Here is a 21,654-nt window from a genome sequence, read left to right as displayed (position 1 = left end):
ACACTCAACTTACTTGGTAAGGCTCTTTGTTTCACCCGCACATGGATCAGTGGTAAACGGCACAGCGTATTGTTTCTCACGCACACACTCCCAGTTCAGCCAACACCAGTAGCACTCAGACCGTGTGCATTCAATAATTGATCACCCCCCCCCCCCCCCCCCTCTGCCGTTTTCTCTAGCACTGATGCGAACAATGCCAGGCATCATCATTTACTTTAGGTCCTTCTGGCCTGCATGTTACTTGGTCAGTTCGCAGTCTGCCCTGCTCACCACTAGATGGACAGTCCAGTCTGCTTTCAGTTTCACAGTTTGATTTCATTTTGCCAGTTTTCGTAGTTTAACCGAGTCCCAATGTCTTCCCTGTAACACGATCATTCTGGTTTCAAGTGTTTCAGTTTGAACTTGTCGCGTGCATTGAAGGATTTGTCAACTAAGCATCCAAGCTTGATGGGTGGACACTCATGCGGCCAGGCGTTCACTTCTGAAGACGGCAGGTTGATTTAAAACGGTCGATCACGTACTCGGCCCATCAGTTTGGATGACAGGGTCAACGTTTGTGTACCAAGTACAACACTGTTCATCTTGCTGTATATTTACATCTCATCAAGGGCGGCGAATATACTGCACCGGCACCAAAACTCTTCTGTCGGAGCGTAGAACAGCAACCGATGATGGATTAACGTCTGCGTGCACGCAAATGACTTCTGGGGTGTGTGTTAGTGGTGTTTGCCTACTGTTTTATATTGTAAAGAATTGACTTTTTGCTAGCTGGAATTGTGGGTTTCAGAGTAAAGCAGTTCTGATTTAATAAAGACATTTAAATATGCAGTGCGCACACTTTTGTGCCGAGAAGAAATAACATATTGAGGGCAACTGCTCGCTGAAATTGTGTGATTTTAAGCAAAGCACTTCTTGTTTATTGAAAGAATTAGGTTAGGTGTGCAAGTATTTACACTTGGGTGTTGAGCAAAAAGAGTGCTTTGAGTGCAAACATTCGCTGGCAAACACAGTTACAAATCGGCGTAATGGATACAGCAGAGAGATGACCAACTGAGTGGTGATTAACGTGCGTCTCCCCAGCGAAATGCACTGGACTCTTCGTTCTGTGTACAGTGGCGTCATGGCTCTGCTACTGCATCTTTCAGGTAAGTTGATGTTGTGGGAGGTGGGGGAGGGGGGTTGTGTGTGTGTGCGTGTCGGGAAAGTGGTCGCACGCGCGCGCGCGTGTGTGTGTGTGTGTGTGTGTGAACGTGTGTCTCTGTGTGTCTGTGTGTGTGTGTATGAGTGTTTTGGGGTGAAGGGGTTGTGTGTGTGTGTGCGTGTCGGGGAAGCGGGAGGGGTCGCGCGCGCGCGTGTGTGTGGGTGTGTGGGTGTGTGTGTGTGTTCCCCGCGAAGTACACCCCGATTTAAGACTCCCTCCTTTTTAAGAGTAAGACCCACGAGCCAGTATTCTCGAGTTTCCTGTTCATACCTTCTGTTAAAGAACTCTAATCATCTCAGGTTTTTAGAGGTTTTCATAGTGTGGTTTCACTACACTCAAAAAAGGTTGCTTTGTACCACTCACCGTCCTTTTTCCTATGTTGGTAACTGCAAAGACTTTTCAACCAATATTTCATGAATAAATAAACGTGTCAGCATCATTCTAACTTAGTCCTTCGTGCTCTCAAAAATGTATGCCACTTTCAATGTGCTATGTTTTGTTTTCTATAATAACATGTCTTTAATCAATTCAGAAAAAAACGGTCGGCAACAAAAATGATTCCAGTTTCATTGACCAGAAAGTGTCATTACCCTAATAATATGCCGCCGTTTGCCATGTTGCATGCTTAGCGCTTGGGGAAAATCACCTGCCTACCTGTCCAAATGTCAGAACTGCCACGGAGATAAAAGAAAACGTCAAACTTACCGACCAGCCCTGCCATATAGCACGAGCAAGTTAGCTCAATTATATTCCACAGCCTAACTTGCCCTTTTCTCGACTCTATTCGTGTTTAATAAGGCCTGTTACCATTACATTTTAGCTTAACGATATGTCATTTAATGCACTATTTTGGAGAGAAAGAGTGTAAGAAGTCCAAGGGACCCTCAGACTATAACGCAGACACTTTTTGCAATGATAAACTCGAACAGATTCCGCGACAATGTTGATAAATTTAAAATATGCAGTAGAGAAAAACTCCATCTTTCTTGTGAAATAAACCTTGCGAATTCCGAAGAACATTCGCTTTAGACACTCTTGCAATGTTAAACTCTAACATTCTCCGTTACTATGTTGATAAATTAAAGATAGATAGTAGAGAAAACTCCAATTAGGAGAAGCTTTCGTGTGAATTTAACCCTTCGAAGTCCAAAGGACACTCTTGCAATGATAAACTCCAAAATACTCCGCGACTATGTTGATAAATTAAAGATAGATAGTAGAGAAAACTCCAATTAGGAGAAGCTTTCGTGTGAATTTAACCCTTCGAAGTCCAAAGGACACTCTTGCAATGATAAACTCCAAAATACTCCGCGACTATGTTGATAAATTAAAGATAGATAGTAGAGAAAACTCCAATTTGGAGAAGCTCTCTTGTGAATTAAACCATTCGAAGTCCAAAGAACGTTCGCTTTAGACGCTCTTGCAATAATAAACTCGAAAACACTCCGTGACTATGTTGATAAAATAGAAATATATGTAGTAGTGAAGACTCAATTTTGGAGAAGCTATCTTGTGGATTGAAACCTACGAAGTCGTTCGCTTTTGAAACTCTTGCAAATGATAAACTCCAAAAAACTCCGTGACTATGTTTAATGAATTAGAAATATATGGAGCAGTGAAGACTCCATTTGGGAGAAGCTTTCTTGTGAATTAAACCCTGCGAAGTCGTTCGCTTTAAACACACTTGTAATGATAAACTCCAAAATACTCCGCGACTATGTTGATAAATTAAAGATAGACAGTATACGTAGAGAAAACTCCAATTAGGAGAAGCTTTCTTGTGAATTAAACCCTTCGAAGTCCAAAGGACGTTCTTCTTCTTCTTCTTGTCGTTCGCTGTTAGATCGTCAGTCCGGACTGCAGGGCGAAACGTGCTGTCATCAAAAAGGACACCGACGGACGTTCGCTTTAGACGCTCTTGCAATGATAAACTCGAAAATACTCCGTGACTATGTTGATAAATTAGAAATATATGTAGTTGTGAAAACTCAATTTTAGAGAAGCTATTTTGTGGATTGAAACATTGCGAAGTCCAAAGGACGTTCGCTTCAGAAACTCTTGCAAAACTCCAAAATACTCCGCGACTATGTTGGTAAATTAAAGATAGACAGTAGTGAAAACTCCAATTAGGAGAAGCTTTCTTGTGAATAACACCCTGCGAAGTCGTTCGCTTTGGACAATTGTGCAATAATAAATTTTGGAAATACTCCGTGACTATGTTGATGAATTCACAATATGTTCGCGAAGATTCCATGTTTGGAGAAGCTTTCTTGTGAATGAAACCTTGGAAAGTCCAAGGGACGGTCGCTTGGGTGCAATTTACAGGGTGACCCAAAAAAAAGAGTACCCAAACAAACTTGAACTCGCCGCATATGAGCATAACTTTCCTGAAAGACAAGCTAGAACGCTAAAATTTGGAGCATTTTCTGTGCAAATCATGCAGAGGCTACTTGTGTGTGTAAATACATTGTATGAAGATTGCTTTATTTTTTTCAATTTATTACGTTTATGACCTTTTGTTTGGGTACTCTTTTTTTTGGGTCACCCTGTAGACTCGTTGCAACGGCAAACTCGAAAATGCTCCGTAACAATGCTAAGAAAATCAACGTAAAGAGGAGAACGTGGGTTTCCGTGGGCAAACTTGATTGTGTTACGAGTTCCGATTCTGCCCATCGACTCATTTATTTCAGTACTGGCAGTCATCCAAGCAACATTTAGGCGAGATGCAAGATGAAACAAGTCGCGTAAAGCGATATCAAAACATTTAGTCAATCTGTCGGCCAAAACTGACATCAAAAGTTAACTATAAAGTCTTCGCCGACTCTGAGTCCTCGCTGACCGAAACCAGTCAACCGAGACTGTGACAGGGCTGCCTCGGTATCATTTACAAAGTAAATGTGCGTAACACGGATTTTCATGTTTTTTGTGTGCCTAATGTCATCTGTAATTCTAGGATTCAGCAAAAAGTGTATTATCCACTGGAACCACTTTTATGTCTGTTATTCCATTTTCGATTTCAAACACAATTTTTTTATTAACAAATAAATTAATTAATTAATTTAATAAATTGTAAGCTTTCAGGCTAAAATGCAATACTAATTTGAACGTTTATAAAGTTGCGATGACACTTTATACGAATATTTTAGAAATAGACGTGTCAACATCATATTTTTTTTATATATAAATGTTAGTATTTTGACTATTTTTTTTATGACAGAAAAATTCGCCCTCCCCCCCCCCCCCCCCCCCACCCCCACCCCTAAATAAAATAGAAGAAAAAAAGACCCCACCCCCACCACCACCTGGCCAACCCTGCCCCGCACCGACCCCAATTTAAGTGCTTTTCGACACCGTACCCTCTAATAATTCTCGGGCTTGGCATGTGTTGCTTTAAGGCGAACGCACCTGCTTGCCTCCCTCGGTGCTGTTCGATAGTTTACATCACTGCTTTCATCACGGCTTTCCAGTGCTAGTCTTGAATTGACATAAGGTGGCGCAGTGGCAGGAGAAAAGAAAAGTTAAATTGAAAATAGACTTCGGGATTTGTAAGATTGTGCGGATGCGGAGGGGAGCAATAAAAGCGGGAATGATGCATATATGTATACGACTGTGTGTATGTGTTTGGGGGGGGGGGTATGTTTGTTTGTGTGTGTGTGTGTGTGTGTGTGTGTATTTGTGTGTGTGTGGTGTGGTGTGGTGTGGTGTATGTGTGCGTGTGTGTGTGTGTGTGTGTGTGTGTGTGTGTGATCGTGACAGACACACACACACACACACACACACACACACACACACACACACAAACACACACACACACCCTCACACACGCAATAAAGCAAAAAGAATGATAGTCAAAAACAACACCATAATGGTGAAACCTTGTTTCGTCACTTAATCACCACCCCCTCCTCTTCACAACCATCACCACAACACATACACACACGTAGACGTCACCGCTCAAATGGAAAGGCCTCGTAACCCGATACCGGTTTCCTAATAAGTTTCGGGCCGAACCAATCGCTAGATGTGCAATTAACGAGAATGAATTTGTTAGTACAGCGGCGATGGAGACTAACTGGGAATTGGTAAGGCGAATTCGATCGTCAGCAACAAGCTCGTCCGCCCAACGCAATAATGGACTCGGTGACAGCCGGGTTGGCAATTGAAAATGCCCGGACGAGGTTAAACTTGTCCATAAATGTTTAGAGTAAACAGGATGTGTGTGTGTGGAGAGAGAGGGGGAAATGTGTGTGTGTAGTTTAGTAGGTTTTTTTTTTTGTTTTTTTTTTTGGGGGGGGGGGGGGGGTCTGAATATTCATGGTGACAATATTTGTTGGGAAAACATTCTGATTCATGTTCACGCGGTTTGCTCTCTCTCTCTCTCTCTCTCTCTCTCTCTCTCTGTCTCTGTCTCTCTCTCTCTCTCTCTCTCTCTCTCTCTCTCTCTCTCTCTCTCTCTCTCTCTCTCTCTCTCTCTCTCTCTCTCTCTCTCTCTCTCCCCCTCCCTCCCTTTCGTTTAAACACTCACCGCTTGAGAACATCCTAGGTGCCCTACGTAAAGAGCGAGCAATTTTCAAAGAATTTATTTTCGTGGACCGTCTGATCGGCAAATCAGGCGCCTCGTTTTGGCGCTGGAACTAACTTTTAGACCCTAGATAATAAATTGACAGCTTGTTACACAAACATTCTTAAATCATAAAACAATTCTTTTTTCACCAAGACAAGATCAGTACAAGTTTTGAAAGTTTGAAAAAAGAAAAGCCCGGAAACGTGTCACGCAAACCGTCTTTCTCGTAGCAGACGACGGTTGTGCCTAGCGCCCGTTCCTCTGAACAGTCAACTGCCACCGCTCTAGTTCGTTTCAATCGCAGCCGTTTGTTGCGTTAAGATTCAGAGGTACACAATAACGTGCTATGGCAGATAAGCTTACAGCGAGTCGCATTGAAATCACAAACTGACGACTACATTGTGAAAAAAAGGAAACTGGATCACACGGGTTCCCGATGGCTCAGGGGTAAGATAAACCACGCAAAAATAAATTCTTTGAAAATTGCTCGCTCTTTACGGAGGGCACCTAGGATGTTCAAAAGCGGTGAGTGTGTAAATGAAAGGGTGTTTGTACTGTGTTTAAAAGCCTGACAGTATCTGTGATGGTTTACGGGAAGCATACTGTGCCTTTAAGAGTCTTAAGAGCGACACACGGAGAAAAGCACTAAACCATTCCCGTCAGTGTGTACAATGCAATTAATAATCCGCTTCTGAGAGAAAATGGGGCACCTGGGAACCAAGGTATTGATGTTTGTCCATACAGTATCGACCCTCTTGCTCAAGGCACTAGAGACCAGTGATACCACCAGGACAGGTGCTTCATATTAAGATAAGATAAGAAAACTTTAATGTCCATTTTCATTTTACACAAACATTGACATTTTTCTTATGGCACTACATCGCATTTCTAATAACACAAAGACACGATTTTTTGTAAAAATTATTTTAAAGCTTAATCGAACATAAATACACTACTAAGATCAACTGTTTGCATGATCATTTAAGTAATGAGCAACATGTATATATATATATCTATATATATAGGCAAATATTTAAAAACAATCTATATATATATATCACAGTAACTGACGCTCTTAAATACAGCGAACGCAAACAGCTGCATAAAGCACATTCTTTAATCATCTTTAAACTTTAATTAATTAAAGGCACAGTCGTTCTCGTGTAAATCATTCGACTCACCATCCCATACATCTGCCCATGCGTTTACATGGTATTATGAGTTATTTCTAATATGCTGACTGTTAGCAAATGATAACAGACATGTCGAGAAAAAAGATATCAAGCATGAGCCTTTTAGGCGAATAATAATAAATAAAGTGTATTTATATTGCGCCTATCCCTTACAAAAAACAAAAATATTTGGCTCTAAGCGCTGATATCGTTTGTGAGACATGAAACTAGAAACTAGATGAATACCCGCTTCGCCGGGTACGGCTACGCCGGGAAGAAGTCGAGCCGAATACCCGGCTGCGCCGGGGACCCGGCTATGCCGGGTGTACGCCGGCTTTGCCGGCGCACCGCACGGAGGAAGGGAGACAAACGCGGCTGAAAACACTGGAGAAGATAAGGCAGAGTTACTGGGAATGGATCCAGAGAAAAACCGAAATCGGTTCAGCGCTGCGCGCTGAGAGCACGTGTTGAAATATCTCATCGATGAGGTTGTGTCCGGGGTGTAGCTGAATACGGTCTCCAAATTTGAAAAAGATCCACCGAGAACTTTGGCTTGGCATCGCGGACACACACACACACACACACACAGACAGACACAAGTCGTATATATAGATAACGGTTTTATTACCATTTAATTCGACCAAAAGAAATTTCGAAGCGACCCCGCGAATTAGACAGAACAGCCGCAATGGGAACTGGAGCGCTCCTACCTGATTACGCCTGTCAGTCAAAGAATTCTCGTGACCTGGGTCAGCCAATCAGAGTAACACACCTTACGTGATGAATATTCACAGGTCAAATGGGTTTTTCATAATTTTTTTTAATTTAAAAAAAAAAAAAAAAAATTTATTTTTTTTATTTTACTATATTAGCATATATCATGATTGTATTGATTGTATTTATTGTTCAAAATGCCCCCATGGGTTATGGCCTAATAAACTTGAAACTTGAAACTTGAAACTTGTTTGACACACAACAAACCATGTTGAACATGCGTTTCGGTTGCTTCGCTTTTTCTTGTTGAACAGAGAGCGACAGATTTAGAACCGACTCCAGACGGATGGGAAATGACGTAAAGATACATTTGACGTAAAGCGAGTGACCCAATTTCACTTGATTTTCCGAACTTTGATGATTTAGATTTGAAGTGAGCGAGTCGGCATTGCACACTCAGAAGATGGGCGGTGCCTCCCTGTTCCGTAAAGCACCCACCGACAAAACTCGCTTTTCGGTATTTTTTAGATAAAGAGAGTATTATCTGACAGCATTGGAAGTGTCATTCTTCAGAATAAATCACACTGATATTGCTGTTTTATATGTTTACTTTGTCTTGTTCATTTTTAGCTTGATAAACAAAAAGGGTCCCTGCCTGAACGTTATATAACATTTAGAGGGTCACCTAGAATCCGTCCTGATTGGTCAAAAAGCCATATGGGGCACTGAATTGGTAATAAATATATATATAACAACATCCCTTCACTTGGACCCATACCAAAAATCAACAGATTGCGGACTTTTAGTGCTGAGTGGTGATTTTTTGGGGTGAATAGGTATCTGTAAGGATGCTAGTGACAGTCGGTGAAATTGAATAAGACAAGAGGCGAAGCCTTCAAGGCTCACGTAAGAAATCGACAAACAGTAACACAAACTCAATCACTCCGTCACACACACACACACACACACACACACACACACACACACACACACACACACACACACACACACACACACACAGACACACACACACACACACACACACACACACACACACACACAGAAAGAGCATAGGTGAAACTGTGCAAGAAAGCGAGACACTAGATCTAGATCTGTCTGTCTGCATGTAGCCTACTTACATGGACACGACTGCCAAATAGTCTCGGCCCGCTCAAAACAACAATCACCGAGACTTTCAGTAATTCCATCGCGTGACGTCTAACCCTCGTACGTCATAATGTGACGTCAATGTAATATGACGTCTTCAAATGTTAAAGTTTCTACCACAGACATACATACATACATACATACATACATACATACGCACGCACGCACAGACAGACAAAAGTTAGCATCGCATAGGCTACACTTCGTGAGCCAAAAAACAATGTTCACGCTGCACGGGAAGCAATAGGGTGTTGATTTTTAGTATCCGTTCAAGTGGAGGGATGGTCTTATTGAACGCAAAAACCAGGCCACATCTGAGATAGTGAGCCGAAATGATGTTGCGGGATGAACTGTGCCTGTGGTCGAGTTTATCGTTTATCCCCCAGTTGGTACATGAAGCAGCGTTAAGACAAATATTTGTTTGATATATATTTTTTTAAACCTTCACCGAAGTACGACACAAATCTGGGAAAAGTTGGAGCTTTAGGTGTTAGTCATGGCAATGATCTGCATTGCGGCTCTGGTGGTTTGGGCCTTTAGCCACTTTTACGCCACCCTCCTCCCTTCTCAATGTTGCTATAGTAACACGCAACAACTTCTCCAGGAACTTCTTCGCACCGGTCTGTTTTCGCCAGGGAGGTCTGAGAGTTGATTTTTCGTTATCGTAATAGCCTGTACTCTTACGCTGGTCTCGCCAACTCCCCTCCATCTCCCCTGTTGCTGTAGCAAAGCGAGAGGCTTCTCCAAGGTATTGCACCAGGCCATTGACATGAGTAAAGTCCGGGTGGTTACTGCTCATGAACGCAATGGCCTGTATTGTTGAAAGTATATTTGTGCAATAACCCTATTAATTAGTACCACCGATGAAGTGGTAACGATGTAAAATCGGGAGTGTGTGTGTGTGTGCGTGTGTGTGTGTGTGTGCGTGTGTGTGTGTGTGTGTGTGTGTGCATGCGTGCGTGCGCGCGCGCGTGTGTGTGTGCGTGTTTGTGTGTGTGTAAGAAATTCCGTGAGCACCTTTCATTTTGTTGTATTTGAATGTATTTAATGTATTCAAGCCAAGTTATATTCATAGTGTACTTCACATGGTTAAAATAAAATCTTGCGTCTTATATCTTGAGTTGAATGTATTGACTACTGTGGCTACTGAACACTTGGTTCGAGTACCTACTCCTGTCCATTCCCCAGTTGCTATAGCAATGCGGAGAAACTCCTTGGCAAAACTGCACAGATTCGTTTTCACGAGGAGAATGGGAGCGCTGATTGTTCGTTATCGCAACGGCCTGTGATGTTGAGTTAAAGGGTTATTATCGATCTTACCGTTTGGGGGGAGGTTCTGGCGAATTTGACGAATCTGAAGAATAACTAATAATGAGAGCTTACATAGCGAGATCCACAAGGAATCATGCTCTCCGCGCTTTACATATTTACTATGGATTATACACACAGGTTTGACATTGAATGCGTATGAACAATAAAATATACACCTTAGTATGAATATAGACCTTATGTTTTGGACCTTGTCATCAAAAACAAATAATATTTGTTTACCCGAGTGCAACTCTCTCTCACACACACGCACGCACGCACACACACACACACACACACACACACACATACACACACGCACGCACACACGCACGCACGCACACACACACACACACACACTCACACACACACAAACGCACGCACGCACAAGTAAACACACACATACACACACGCACGCACGCGCGCACACACACACACACACTCACACCAACGCACGCACGCACATGTAAACACACACACACACACACACACACATTTTGTTATTGTTAAAATTAGCGTTTTAGACTTTGCGAAAGCTCTTCGAGGAACCCCCACGACGAACCAAATCACCCTCGTCTGTCGCTTCTCAGCGGTGGTACAGTCAATGACATCTAATGACAAATCTGACCGCTCTTCGAAGGGGTACTTATTTCCCGACCATACCTTTGTTTCTTGCTCGAAAAAAGAATCTGATGTAACTGAGACTTCTCTGAGGCACTCACTTACCTTGTAGAATCAACCAACGGATCGGTGTGGGCCATTCGAGAGGTTTAGAGATTGTAGAGGCATAAACGCGAAACAGTGGAACCTGTCCTGGCGGCCACCTCTTGATAGCGACCACCTGTCTATAACGACCAGTTTTGGGTCGGTGAATTGGGTTTTCGGTACATACAGGTTTGACTGTATACCATACTCTGATGCTAAAGACCCGATATCGAGTTGTTTCTTCTTCAGATGGTTGTAAAATAAGTCTTGTATTTATCACCGTACTCGGGCCCTGTTCTTTTTTTTCGTCACACCTAAAACCGTTATTTCTTGTGAGCGACGCAGCATTAATAGCTGGGACTCCATCCAAGCGTTCACTGCTTTCGCCGTCAAGTCGACGGTAAAGTTGGGCGTTTTAGAGGCTGGGAAAACGACCGGTAACGTGACAGAAAAGACGTCGTTTATCTTATCTCAGACAGCGGGCTTTACCATCTCGTTTGGTGATAGCAAGTGGTTTTGGGCATAACCTGTTCAATTTACAATATTCTTCAAAATGGTTTAAGATAAAAACGGTACACTGCCTAAATGATTATAACCAAAGCTTATTGGAATTGTTTTTAAAAGCTACCCGTTTGAATTGTACATTTTTAAAGACACACGTATATTCAAAACAAGAAATTCCTCCGATAGGAAAAACACCCCCGTCAAAGAGAAATAACCTTCTCAGTTGGTGGCAGTGAGAATGGTTATTTCCCTTTGACCAACGGGGGTGTGCCTCTATAAGTCCTTGTATAATTTTAATCCACCAATAACTCCCTAACCGTGTGTTTGACTGGTCCCAATTTTTGTAAGGACCGTCTCAGGAATGTATAGAACCTGTTCACCAAGTTTGGTGACGATCGGTCCGTTCATTCTTGAGATCTACTTGCGAACACAAACACACAAACACACAAACACATCGACCGAATCCTATACACACCCCTATACCGGGGGTGTAAATACAACTTGCCTTCCCTTGCGTTGTTTGTTCCCCGACTTTGTTTGTTTGCTTAACGCCCAGCCGACCACGAAGGGCCATATCAGGGCGGTGCTGCTTTGATATTTAACGTGCGCCACACACAAGACAGAAGTCGCAGCACAGGCTTCATGTCTCACCCAGTCACATTATTCTGACACCGGACCAACCAGTCCTAGCACTAACCCCATAATGCCAGACGCCAGGCGGAGCAGCCACTAGATTGCCAATTTTAAAGTCTTAGGTATGACCCGGCCGGGGTTCGAACCCACGACCTCCCGATCACGGGGCGGACGCCTTTTGCCACTAGGCCAACCGTGCCGGTGTTCCCCGACTGATCGTTTAGGGTGGGGGGGGGGGGGGGATTGAGGGGGGTTACATACCAGCAGTCAGACACTAGAAATACTCATTATATTTCCGACTCACGTTTGTGAAACGTGTGTTGTAGATTACAATTATTCAAGTTCCAGTATTAGAGGCACAGTAAGCCTCCCGTAAACCATCACAGATAGGCCTACGGTCAGGCTTTTAGTACACACAGTACAAACACCCTTTCATTTAAACACTCATTGATTGAGAACATCCTAGGTGCCCTCCGTAAAGATCGAACAATTTTCAAAGAATTTATTTTTGCGTGGTTTATCTTACCCCTGAGCCATCGTGAACCCGTGTGATCCAGTTTCCCTTTTTCACAATGTAGTCGTCAGTTAGTCATTTGAATGCTACTCGATGTGAGCTTATCTACAATAGCACGTTTTTATGCACGAAACAAACAGCTGTGGTTCACAAGAACTCTAGCGATGGCTTTTGACTGTTGAGAGGAACGGTGATATGCATAAACCGTCGTCTGCTACGACCCTTGCGTGACCCTGCTTCCGGGCTTTTCTTTTTTCAAACTTTCACAACTTCGAATTGTACTGATCTTGTCTTGATGAAAAAAGAATTCTTTTGCAAAAATGTGACCCTCCACCACGAAATGAGTCGCATGTCACCTCGCGCGGTTCTGCGCTAGGCTTAATGTAAGTCCGGGGAGTGTATGGTAACAGTGTGAGGGTCACCTTAGTCACAGGCTTATAACTCAAACAGTTTTCGCTCTTTTCTAAAACGGGTTTCACCACTGGATAGAGCATAACAAACTCTTTAGGAAAATGTAAAAATATGAAAATCATGCAAAGGTGACATGCGACTCATTTCGTGGTGGAGGGTCACAAATGTTTGTGTAACAAGCTGTCAATTTATTATTTAGATTTTAAAAGTTAGGTCTAGCGCAAAAACGCACCACGGTCCAAAAACATTCTGATAATCATCGATCCACGGCTATTGCCAGTTTACATCGAGAGAATGAGACCCGAAGGGAAGTAACTCATTTTTGACCTGAGTTCAGGATGGGTCCAAAAAGTGTTCGAGACAATCTGCAAAATTAATTCTTTAAAAATTGCTCGCTGTTTACGTAGGGCACCTAGGATGTTCCCGTTTGGTGAGCGTTCAAATGGAAGGGTGTTAATAGTACTGTGTGTAAAAGCCTGACAGTATCTGTGATGGTTTACGGGAGGCTTACTGTTTTGTGGTGTGTGCGCCCGCAATTGTTTTGACATGTGAAAGCTACCCAGAGAGGGTCAGTGTCAGGACCGGAGGTGGTCCACGTTAGGAGCCGGTCCATATTAGGCGCCCTTGCCCTATAGACACTACCTTATGTGAAATATATTTGCTGAATATGGTAGGGGAGTGGATGACCTTTCCAATCATATAACTGGTTTTACAAAGATCTGCGCTAAAACGTACCTGCTTCGGGTTTTTTTAAAAGTTTTTTTTGTAAGACGATTGGCGCAAAACATTCCCATGATGCACGTGCTACAATGAGTGCTGGCCATGAACTGTGCTCAACAGTTTGTGTGAAGAACTGACACAGGTAATCTTGAACTTTGATAAATGTCTTTGATGACGTCATATCCGGCTTTTCGTGAAAGTTGAGGCGGCACTGTCACGCTCTCATTTTTCAACCAAATTGGTTGAAATTTTGGTCAAGTAATTTCCGACAAAGCCCGGACTTCGGTATTGCATTTCAGCTTGGTGGCTTAAAAATTAATTAATGACTTTGGTCATTAAAAATCTGAAAATTTTAAAAAAACACATCTTTTTATAAAACGATCCAAATGTACGTGCAGCTTATTTTCCATCATTTTCTGATTCCAAAAACATATAAATATGTTATATTTGGATTAAAAACAAGCTCTGAAAATTAAAAATATAAAAATTATGATCAAAATTAAATTTTGGAAATCAATTTAAAAACACTTTCATCTTATTTCTTGTCGGTTCCTGATTCCAAAAACATATAGATATGATATGTTTGGATTGAAAACACGCTCAGAAAGTTAAAACGAAGAGAGGTACAGAAAAGCGTGCTATCCTTCTCAGCGCAACTACTACCCCGCTCTTCTTGTCAATTTCACTGCCTTTGCCATGAGCGGTGGACTGACGATGCTACGAGTATACGGTCTTGCTGCGTTGCATTGCGTTCAGTTTCATTCTGTGAGTTCGACAGCTACTTGACTAAATGTTGTATTTTCGCCTTACGCGACTTGTTTCATTTTTTGGATAGATGTCTTTGATGACGCCATATCCGTGTTTTTGTGAAAGTTGAGGCAGCAATGTCACTCCTTTCAACCAAATTGATTGAAATTTTTGTAAAACAATCTTCGACAAAGTCCAGACTATGGTATTGCATTTCAGCTCGAAATCTTAAAAATTAGTTAGTTAGTATGCTTGTTAAAGTTGTCATTAAAATCGAATTTTTAGTAACAGATTAAACAATGAATGCATTCCTCATCTTCTTCTGAATTCAAAAATATACAGATATGTCATGTTCACTCTAACAGTGTGCTCAGAATTACAGAAAATAGGTTCAGTAAGTACTACATGTATACGATCGCATGCTTCGCGGAGACGAGCGTGATCCATCTCGGTATTGTTAGCCGAGACCACAGAACTTATATATATCATAATATAAGTTCTGTGGCCGAGACTATCTAAATGTATCTCGTAGTCTTGGCGACGACTGGTTTGTGGTGTTGACTAAATGTTTTTATATCGCTTCACGTACGCGACTTGTTTTGTTTTGTTTAGCCAAATGAGTTATATTTCTAAACGCGCTAGAGAAACTGTTGGCAAATTGATTTCAGAGCGAAATATTCGTTTTAGACTTTGTTTGAAATTATGCCAGGTAGAATAATTAACTTATGTAGAAGCATAACCACTAGCCTACAATTCGAAATTCTGGACCCCCCCCCCCCCCCCCCCAAAAAAAAAAGGCGTGTCCAGATGTATGTGATTTGCATATATAATAATATACGCAACACAGTTGTCTGCTTTCTACGTTATATATCCTTGTCATCTCTTTCCTTCTGTCTGTCTATCTGTCTGGTCGTCTGCCTGTCTGTCTGTCTGTCTGTCTCTGTCTGTCTCTCTCTCTCTCTCTCTCAAACACGCACATACACGCGCGCGCGCACACACACACACACACACACTCACGCGAGCACACACACGCGCGCCGCGCACACACACACTCACTCACGCGATCACACACACGCGCGCGCACACACACACACACACACACACACACACTCACGCGAGCACACACACGCGCACACACACACACACACACACTCACGCGAGCACACACACACTGTATCAACACATTTTTCTCTTGAACTGTGTTTGACCCGTTTTATAAGCAGTAATTAAAGAGACATCAAAACGGATTTCATATATATTGATTCATTTGTCGATATGATTACGGAGCATTATGTCACAATTATAATTCGAGCTTGCGATTAAATAGTTGGTATTGACGTCTCTCTCTCTCTCTCTCTCTCTCTCTCTCTCTCTCTCTCTCTCTCTCTCTCTCTCTCTCTCTCTCTCTCTCTCTCTCTCTCTCTCTCTCTCTCTCTCTCTATCTGTCTGTCTGGTTGTCTCTGACTGTGTCTCTGACTATCTGTCTGTCTGCCGTCTCTGTCTCTTTCTCTCTAAAAGTTAAAAAGCTAATGTTTCCCAAACTAGCTCAATGATTTATTTTTGCAAGACTAAGTTTGATTTCTAATGCTTACAACGTTGAATCCAATTTTGTAGGTTTCTAAAAAAAATACGTGTCCAATTCATCTAAAAAGTATGAAAAGAAAAAGCGAAGTTTAAACCAAAAATAAAATAAAATGAGAAAACGTCATCAGCCAAATATTAGTTTCAACCACACACGTAGATCATCCAGACTTCTCCGCGATCAGGGGGGGGTCAGGTCGTGCTTCGCCAAATTCTCTACGCTGAAAATAGAAGAGACACTGTTTCGTTCATTGGAATCTTCACCGTCGGAAATAGCAAAGCAATCCTGAGAAAAACGACACGACGAAAGAAAGACGAAGGAAAGCCCGGTGTAACACGAGAAAATTACTCCCACGAAATTTTTACTCCGGAGTAAAAAGTTCGTACGAAAATGTTACTCCCTTTACGAAACAAATACTCCCCCATAACATGAGAAATTACTCTCCACGACAGGTTTGTTCCGAGTTAATATTTTCTACGAAGATGTTACTCCCCTGACGAATAAATAATGAATAAATTACTCCACCCTAACACGAGCAATTTACTGCCCACGCCAGGTGTACGCAACTTTCACTCACTTGTCCCATGTTAGTCCTGGTGGTGGAAGGGGTGGAGATAGGGGTAGCGACTAATTGTTTGTGCGAGATCACATAATGGCATTATCCCTTCGCACGCATCCCAATTTCGCCTGCGAGATTTTTACTGGAAGTACAAATTTGGGGAGTAAACATTTTGTGGAGGGAGTAATTTTTTCGTTCCTTGGGGAGTTCTTTTTTCGTACGACAAGTGTACTCGGAGTAAAACTTTCGTACGAAATTTTTACTACGGAGTCAATTTTTCGTGGAGTAAAAATGTGTTACACCGGTCTCAGCGGTTACTAGCCCGAAATGTCAGCAAGCACTGGCCTGAAATCGATACGAGGACAAACTGAACACGGCGTGCGAAACGGACTGCACGTGTTTTCCCCGTTGTTTCCACTGTCACTGTACTCTTTGGTCAGCGTGTTCTTTTGTCTTTTTGTTCGCTTGGCTGTAGCTTGTGTTGTAATGATGGTAATTTTGATTTGTGGACTATGTGTCGCTGTCCTTTCCTTTTCTGTGCGTTCTGTGTTTCTGTGCGCTGCGGTTCTTGTTATAAATATAATCACTGTTGTTGCTACTGTTGCTTTTGTTGCCAGTGATACTGAAAGTGACGCTGGTAGTCTGCCAGTTTGAAATCCATACGAGAGAGAGAGAGAGAGAGAGAGGGGGAGAGAGAGAGAGAGAGAGAAAGGGGGGGGGTGGGAGAGAGAGAGAGAGACAGAGAGAGAGAGAGAGAGACAGAGAGAGAGAGACAGAGCTCTAGAGAGAGACAGAGACAGAGAGACAGACAAACAGACAGACAGACAGAGTCGGAGCACAGGCGAAAGGTATCGTCCACTGGACTATATACTACTATCACAAAAAGACTACAAGGTACGTCACTCACCTTCGAGTCTTCTGTGTTCTTGGAGTCGCTTCCTGGGGAAAAATATTAGTCAAGACGGTTTGCCTCTTCTTACAGTCTGTGTAAGGTCAAATAAATACAGTTGAATGATGTTTGAACTATTATGTGCCTTTAGTTTTCAGCTTCCGTCCGCTGCAGGTTGTTTTTAACCATCATTTGGACGAATCTTCGTTTGCGAGCCGCTAATCCACTTGGGGACAAATCATGTATCCGCACCGAATATGCACACCAGCGCTCATTAAAGGCACAGTAAGCCTCCCGTAAACCATCACAGAGCTCCCCGAGCGTCTACATGCAGTACAAGCATACTTCCATTTAAACGCTCACCGAACGGGAACATTCTGGCTGCTTTCTGTCGAGCGTGAGACATTTTCAAAGAATTTATTTTCGTGGACTTGGCCCTTTACAACAATGGCGCCTCGTTTTGGTGCTGGACGGCTGTTATGAATATCCCGGAAATCACGCCCGGACAGTAAGCCTCCCGTAAACCATCACAGATACTGTCAGGCTTTTACACACAGTACAAACACCCTTCCATTTGAACGCTCACCAAACGGGAACATCCTAGGTGCCCTACGTAAAGAGCGAGCAATTTTTAAAGAATTAATTTTGCAGATTGTCTCGAACACTTTTTGGACCCATCCTGAACTCAGGTCAAAAATGAGTTACTTCCCTTAAACTGGCGATAGCCGTGGATCGATGATAATCAGAAAGTTTTTGGACCGTGGTGCGTTTTTGCGCTAGACCTAACTTTTAAAATCTAAATAATAAATTGACAGCGTGTTTTCATCAAGACAAGATCAGTGCAATTCGAAGTTGTGAAAGTTTGAAAAAAGAAAAGCCCGGAAGCAGGGTCACGCAAGGGTCGTAGCAGACGACGGTTTATGCGGCATATCGCCGTTCCTCTCAACAGTCAAAAGCCATCGCTAGAGTTCTTGTGAACCACAGCCGTTTGTTTCGTGCATAAAAACGTGCTATTGTAGATAAGCTGACATCGAGTCGCATTCAAATGACTAACTGACGACTACATTGTGAAAAAGGGAAACTGGATCACACGGGTTCACGATGGCTCAGGGGTAAGATAAACCACGCAAAAATAAATTCGTTGAAAATTGTTCGCTCTTTACGGAGGGCACCTAGGATGTTCTCAATCGGTGAGTGTTTAAATGAAAGGGTGTTTGTACTGTGTGTAAAAGCCTGACCGTATCTGTGATGGTTTACGGGAGGCTTACTGTGCCTTTAATTGGTCTAAAACATATGTAAATATTGTGCAGCAAAGGGAAGCTACCCACGGGCGTTTTCACTTTCGGTATTAGTGAAGAACCGTTTGCCACTTCATTCAAAATGAGGAAAACGTTATTTTTTGGGTAAGTACTAAATTTATGAATGAACAAGAAACGAGCGAAAAACTAAATTGTTTCGTTTTATAAAATTAGCTGAAAGTAAACATTATTTTTTCAAAATTATATGTAGATATAGTGTGTTGATGCATGTGTGGTTTTTTTACATTTAGTCAAGTTATGACTAAATGTTTTAACATCGAGGGGGGAATCGAGACGAGGGTCGTGGTGTATGTGCGTGTGTCTGTGTGTGTGTGTAGAGCGATTCAGACTAAACTACTGGACCGATCTTTATGAAAATTGACATGAGAGTTCCTGGGTATGAAATCCCCGAACTTTTTTTTCATTTTTTTGATAAATGTCTTTGATGACGTCATATCCGGCTTTTCGTGAAAGTTGAGGCGGCACTGTCACGCCCTCATTTTTCAACCAAATTGGTTGAAATTTTGGTCAAGTAATCTTCGACGAAGCCCGGACTTCGGTATTGCATTTCAGCTTGGTGGCTTAAAAATTAATTAATGACTTTGGTCATTAAAAATCTGAAAATTGTAAACAAAAAAAAAAAATTTATAAAACGATCCCAATTTACGTTTATCTTATTCTCCATCATTTGCTGATTCCCAAAACATATAAATATGTTATATTCGGATTTAAAACAAGCTCTGAAAATTAAATATATAAAAATTATTATCAAATTTTTTTTTCGAAATCAATTTAAAAACACTTTCATCTTATTCCTTGTCGGTTCCTGATTCCAAAAACATATAGATATGATATGTTTGGATTATTTTCCAAATGTTTTTTTCGAAATCAATTTAAAAACACTTTCATCTTATTCCTTGTCGGTTCCTGATTCCAAAAACATATAGATATGATATGTTTGGATTAAAAACACGCTCAGAAAGTTAAAACGAAGAGAGGTACAGAAAAGCGTGCTATCCTTCTCAGCGCAACGAATACCCCGCTCTTCTTGTCAATTCCACGGGCACTGCCTTTGCCACGGGCGGTGGAGTGACGATGCTACGAGTATACGGTCTTGCTGCGTTGCGTTGCGTTCAGTTTCATTCTGTGAGTTCGACAGCTACTTGACTAAATGTTGTATTTTCGCTTTACGCGACTTGTTTAATGTTACCGCCGTTACTGTTGTTAGTGTTATTCCAATATTATTCGAACGTACGTGTTTGTTTTTTGGTTTTGTTTTTGTTTCTTGATTAGGCCGTGTGAAGGGTATTTGTGAAGGGTCGTTTGTGGTAATTCCTTGGTACACTTTTAATGTTTCAGAAGCACCTTCTTAGCATTGTTCATTTTGATTTGAAAAAAGCTTTGCAGATCTCTCTCTCTCTCTTTTTCTCTTCCTTCATCACTCACTATCTCTCTCTCCTCCAACCTCTCTCTAAGTCTCCCTGTTGCTTTCGGATGCAGTCTTTAGCAAGAACAAACACAATATTTAAAGATTTAACGTTTTTGTTATTGATTCAATCTCCAGAAAAATTATGCCCCCCAAGAGCTGCTTGGATAACGTTGGCCTCTGCCATATTGTTGCCACTCTTCGTTGCACGAACGGAACCGATGCAGACGATTTCAGTCGACCAATGAAAAGAATCATCGAATATCCTGTTATTAACCAATGAGCGCTGGTATGCATATTCGGTGCGGATACATGATTTGTCCCCAAGTGGATTAGCGGCTCGCAAAAGAAGATCCGTCCAAATGATGGTTAAAAACAACCTGCAGCGGGCGGAAGCTGAAAACTAAAGGCACATAATAGTTCAAACAATCATTCAACTGTTTTTATTTGACCTTACACAGACTGTAGGAAGAGGCAAACCGTCTTGAACAATATTTTTCCCCAGGAAGCGACTCCAAGAACACAGAAGACTCGAAGGTGAGTGACATACCTTGTAGTCTTTCTGTGGTAGTAGTAGTCCAGTGGACGATACCTTCCGCCTGTGGTCGGAGTCGGACATTTTATTTGTTAGGCATCCGGTCTATAACAAGACTGGTGACACATAATACAAGCGAACAATGTTTAAAATAAGCAGAAAAAGCAACATTATGGACCTGCATCTTGCAACTGTGCATTTTCCAGAGAATCAGTGCGAAATCGTAGTGCTTTGTAAATATACGTTGCTAATTGTCTTACCACTTGGCCATTTGTTGAGGATAGTAATTGGCACATTCTAAACATGGATGGGTTCCGATAATATTTTGAGGCTATTAATTCAACTTTGATCTCATTATATGCGGGACAAACAAGTAAAAAATGTACTTCCGCCGAGAGAGAGAGAGAGAGAGAGAGAGAGAGAGAGAGAGAGAGAGAGAGAGAGAGAGAGAGAGAGACAGAGAGAGAGACAGAGAGAGAGAGAGAGAACGAACGAACTTTATTTTACAAGGATAAAGGTTTAAGGCACATTGCCTTGTCTAACAACCTGTCTTTAAACAAATACAAAACATATAATAACCCACTAAAGGAGCCACAGAGAGAGAGAGAAAAACAGACAGCCAGACAGACAGACAGCGAGAGAGAGACAGACAGACAGACAGACAGACAGACAGATACACACAGAGACACAGGGAGAGAAAGAGACACAGACACAGAAAAAAGACCGATAGAGAGAGAAAGAGACAGAGGGAGAGAGAAAAAGAGTGACAGAGAGAGATACAGAGAGAGAGGATAAAATACTGTAACAACCCCTTCCTACGTAAGCCGGTCTGTTACTTCTCTGCCAGTCGATATAAAATACATCATGTTGCAGGTGAAATTATTGATTTGCCATAGCTTAAAGATACCTTTCCTCCAGTTTAATATATACGTATAGAGCTATTCTGATAGACACGTGGGGGAATTCGGGGAATCTCATTGGATAGTCTCACACAGCCCTATTTCC

The 21,654-nt window shown here is 42.0% G+C and overlaps 1 protein-coding gene across 1 annotated transcript in view; it reads left to right on the top strand.

Annotated features, from left to right (window-relative positions):
• The first annotated feature begins 344 nt into the window (after window positions 1-344).
• Window positions 345-21,654, top strand: part of LOC138964647 (uncharacterized) — a 34,582-nt gene continuing 13,272 nt past the window's right edge. Inside the window, exon 1 of the mRNA XM_070336657.1 lies at window positions 345-1,145. Coding sequence (XP_070192758.1) covers window positions 1,085-1,145 — 61 coding nt within the window. The 5' untranslated portion in view covers window positions 345-1,084. The remainder of the gene's footprint in view (window positions 1,146-21,654) is intronic.

The sequence above is a fragment of the Littorina saxatilis genome, linkage group LG4 (genome assembly GCF_037325665.1).
Source record: "Littorina saxatilis isolate snail1 linkage group LG4, US_GU_Lsax_2.0, whole genome shotgun sequence".
NCBI lineage: Eukaryota > Metazoa > Mollusca > Gastropoda > Littorinimorpha > Littorinidae > Littorina > Littorina saxatilis.
The sequence above is the reverse complement of the archived record's forward strand: the minus strand, read 5'-3'. Positions and strand labels throughout refer to the sequence as shown.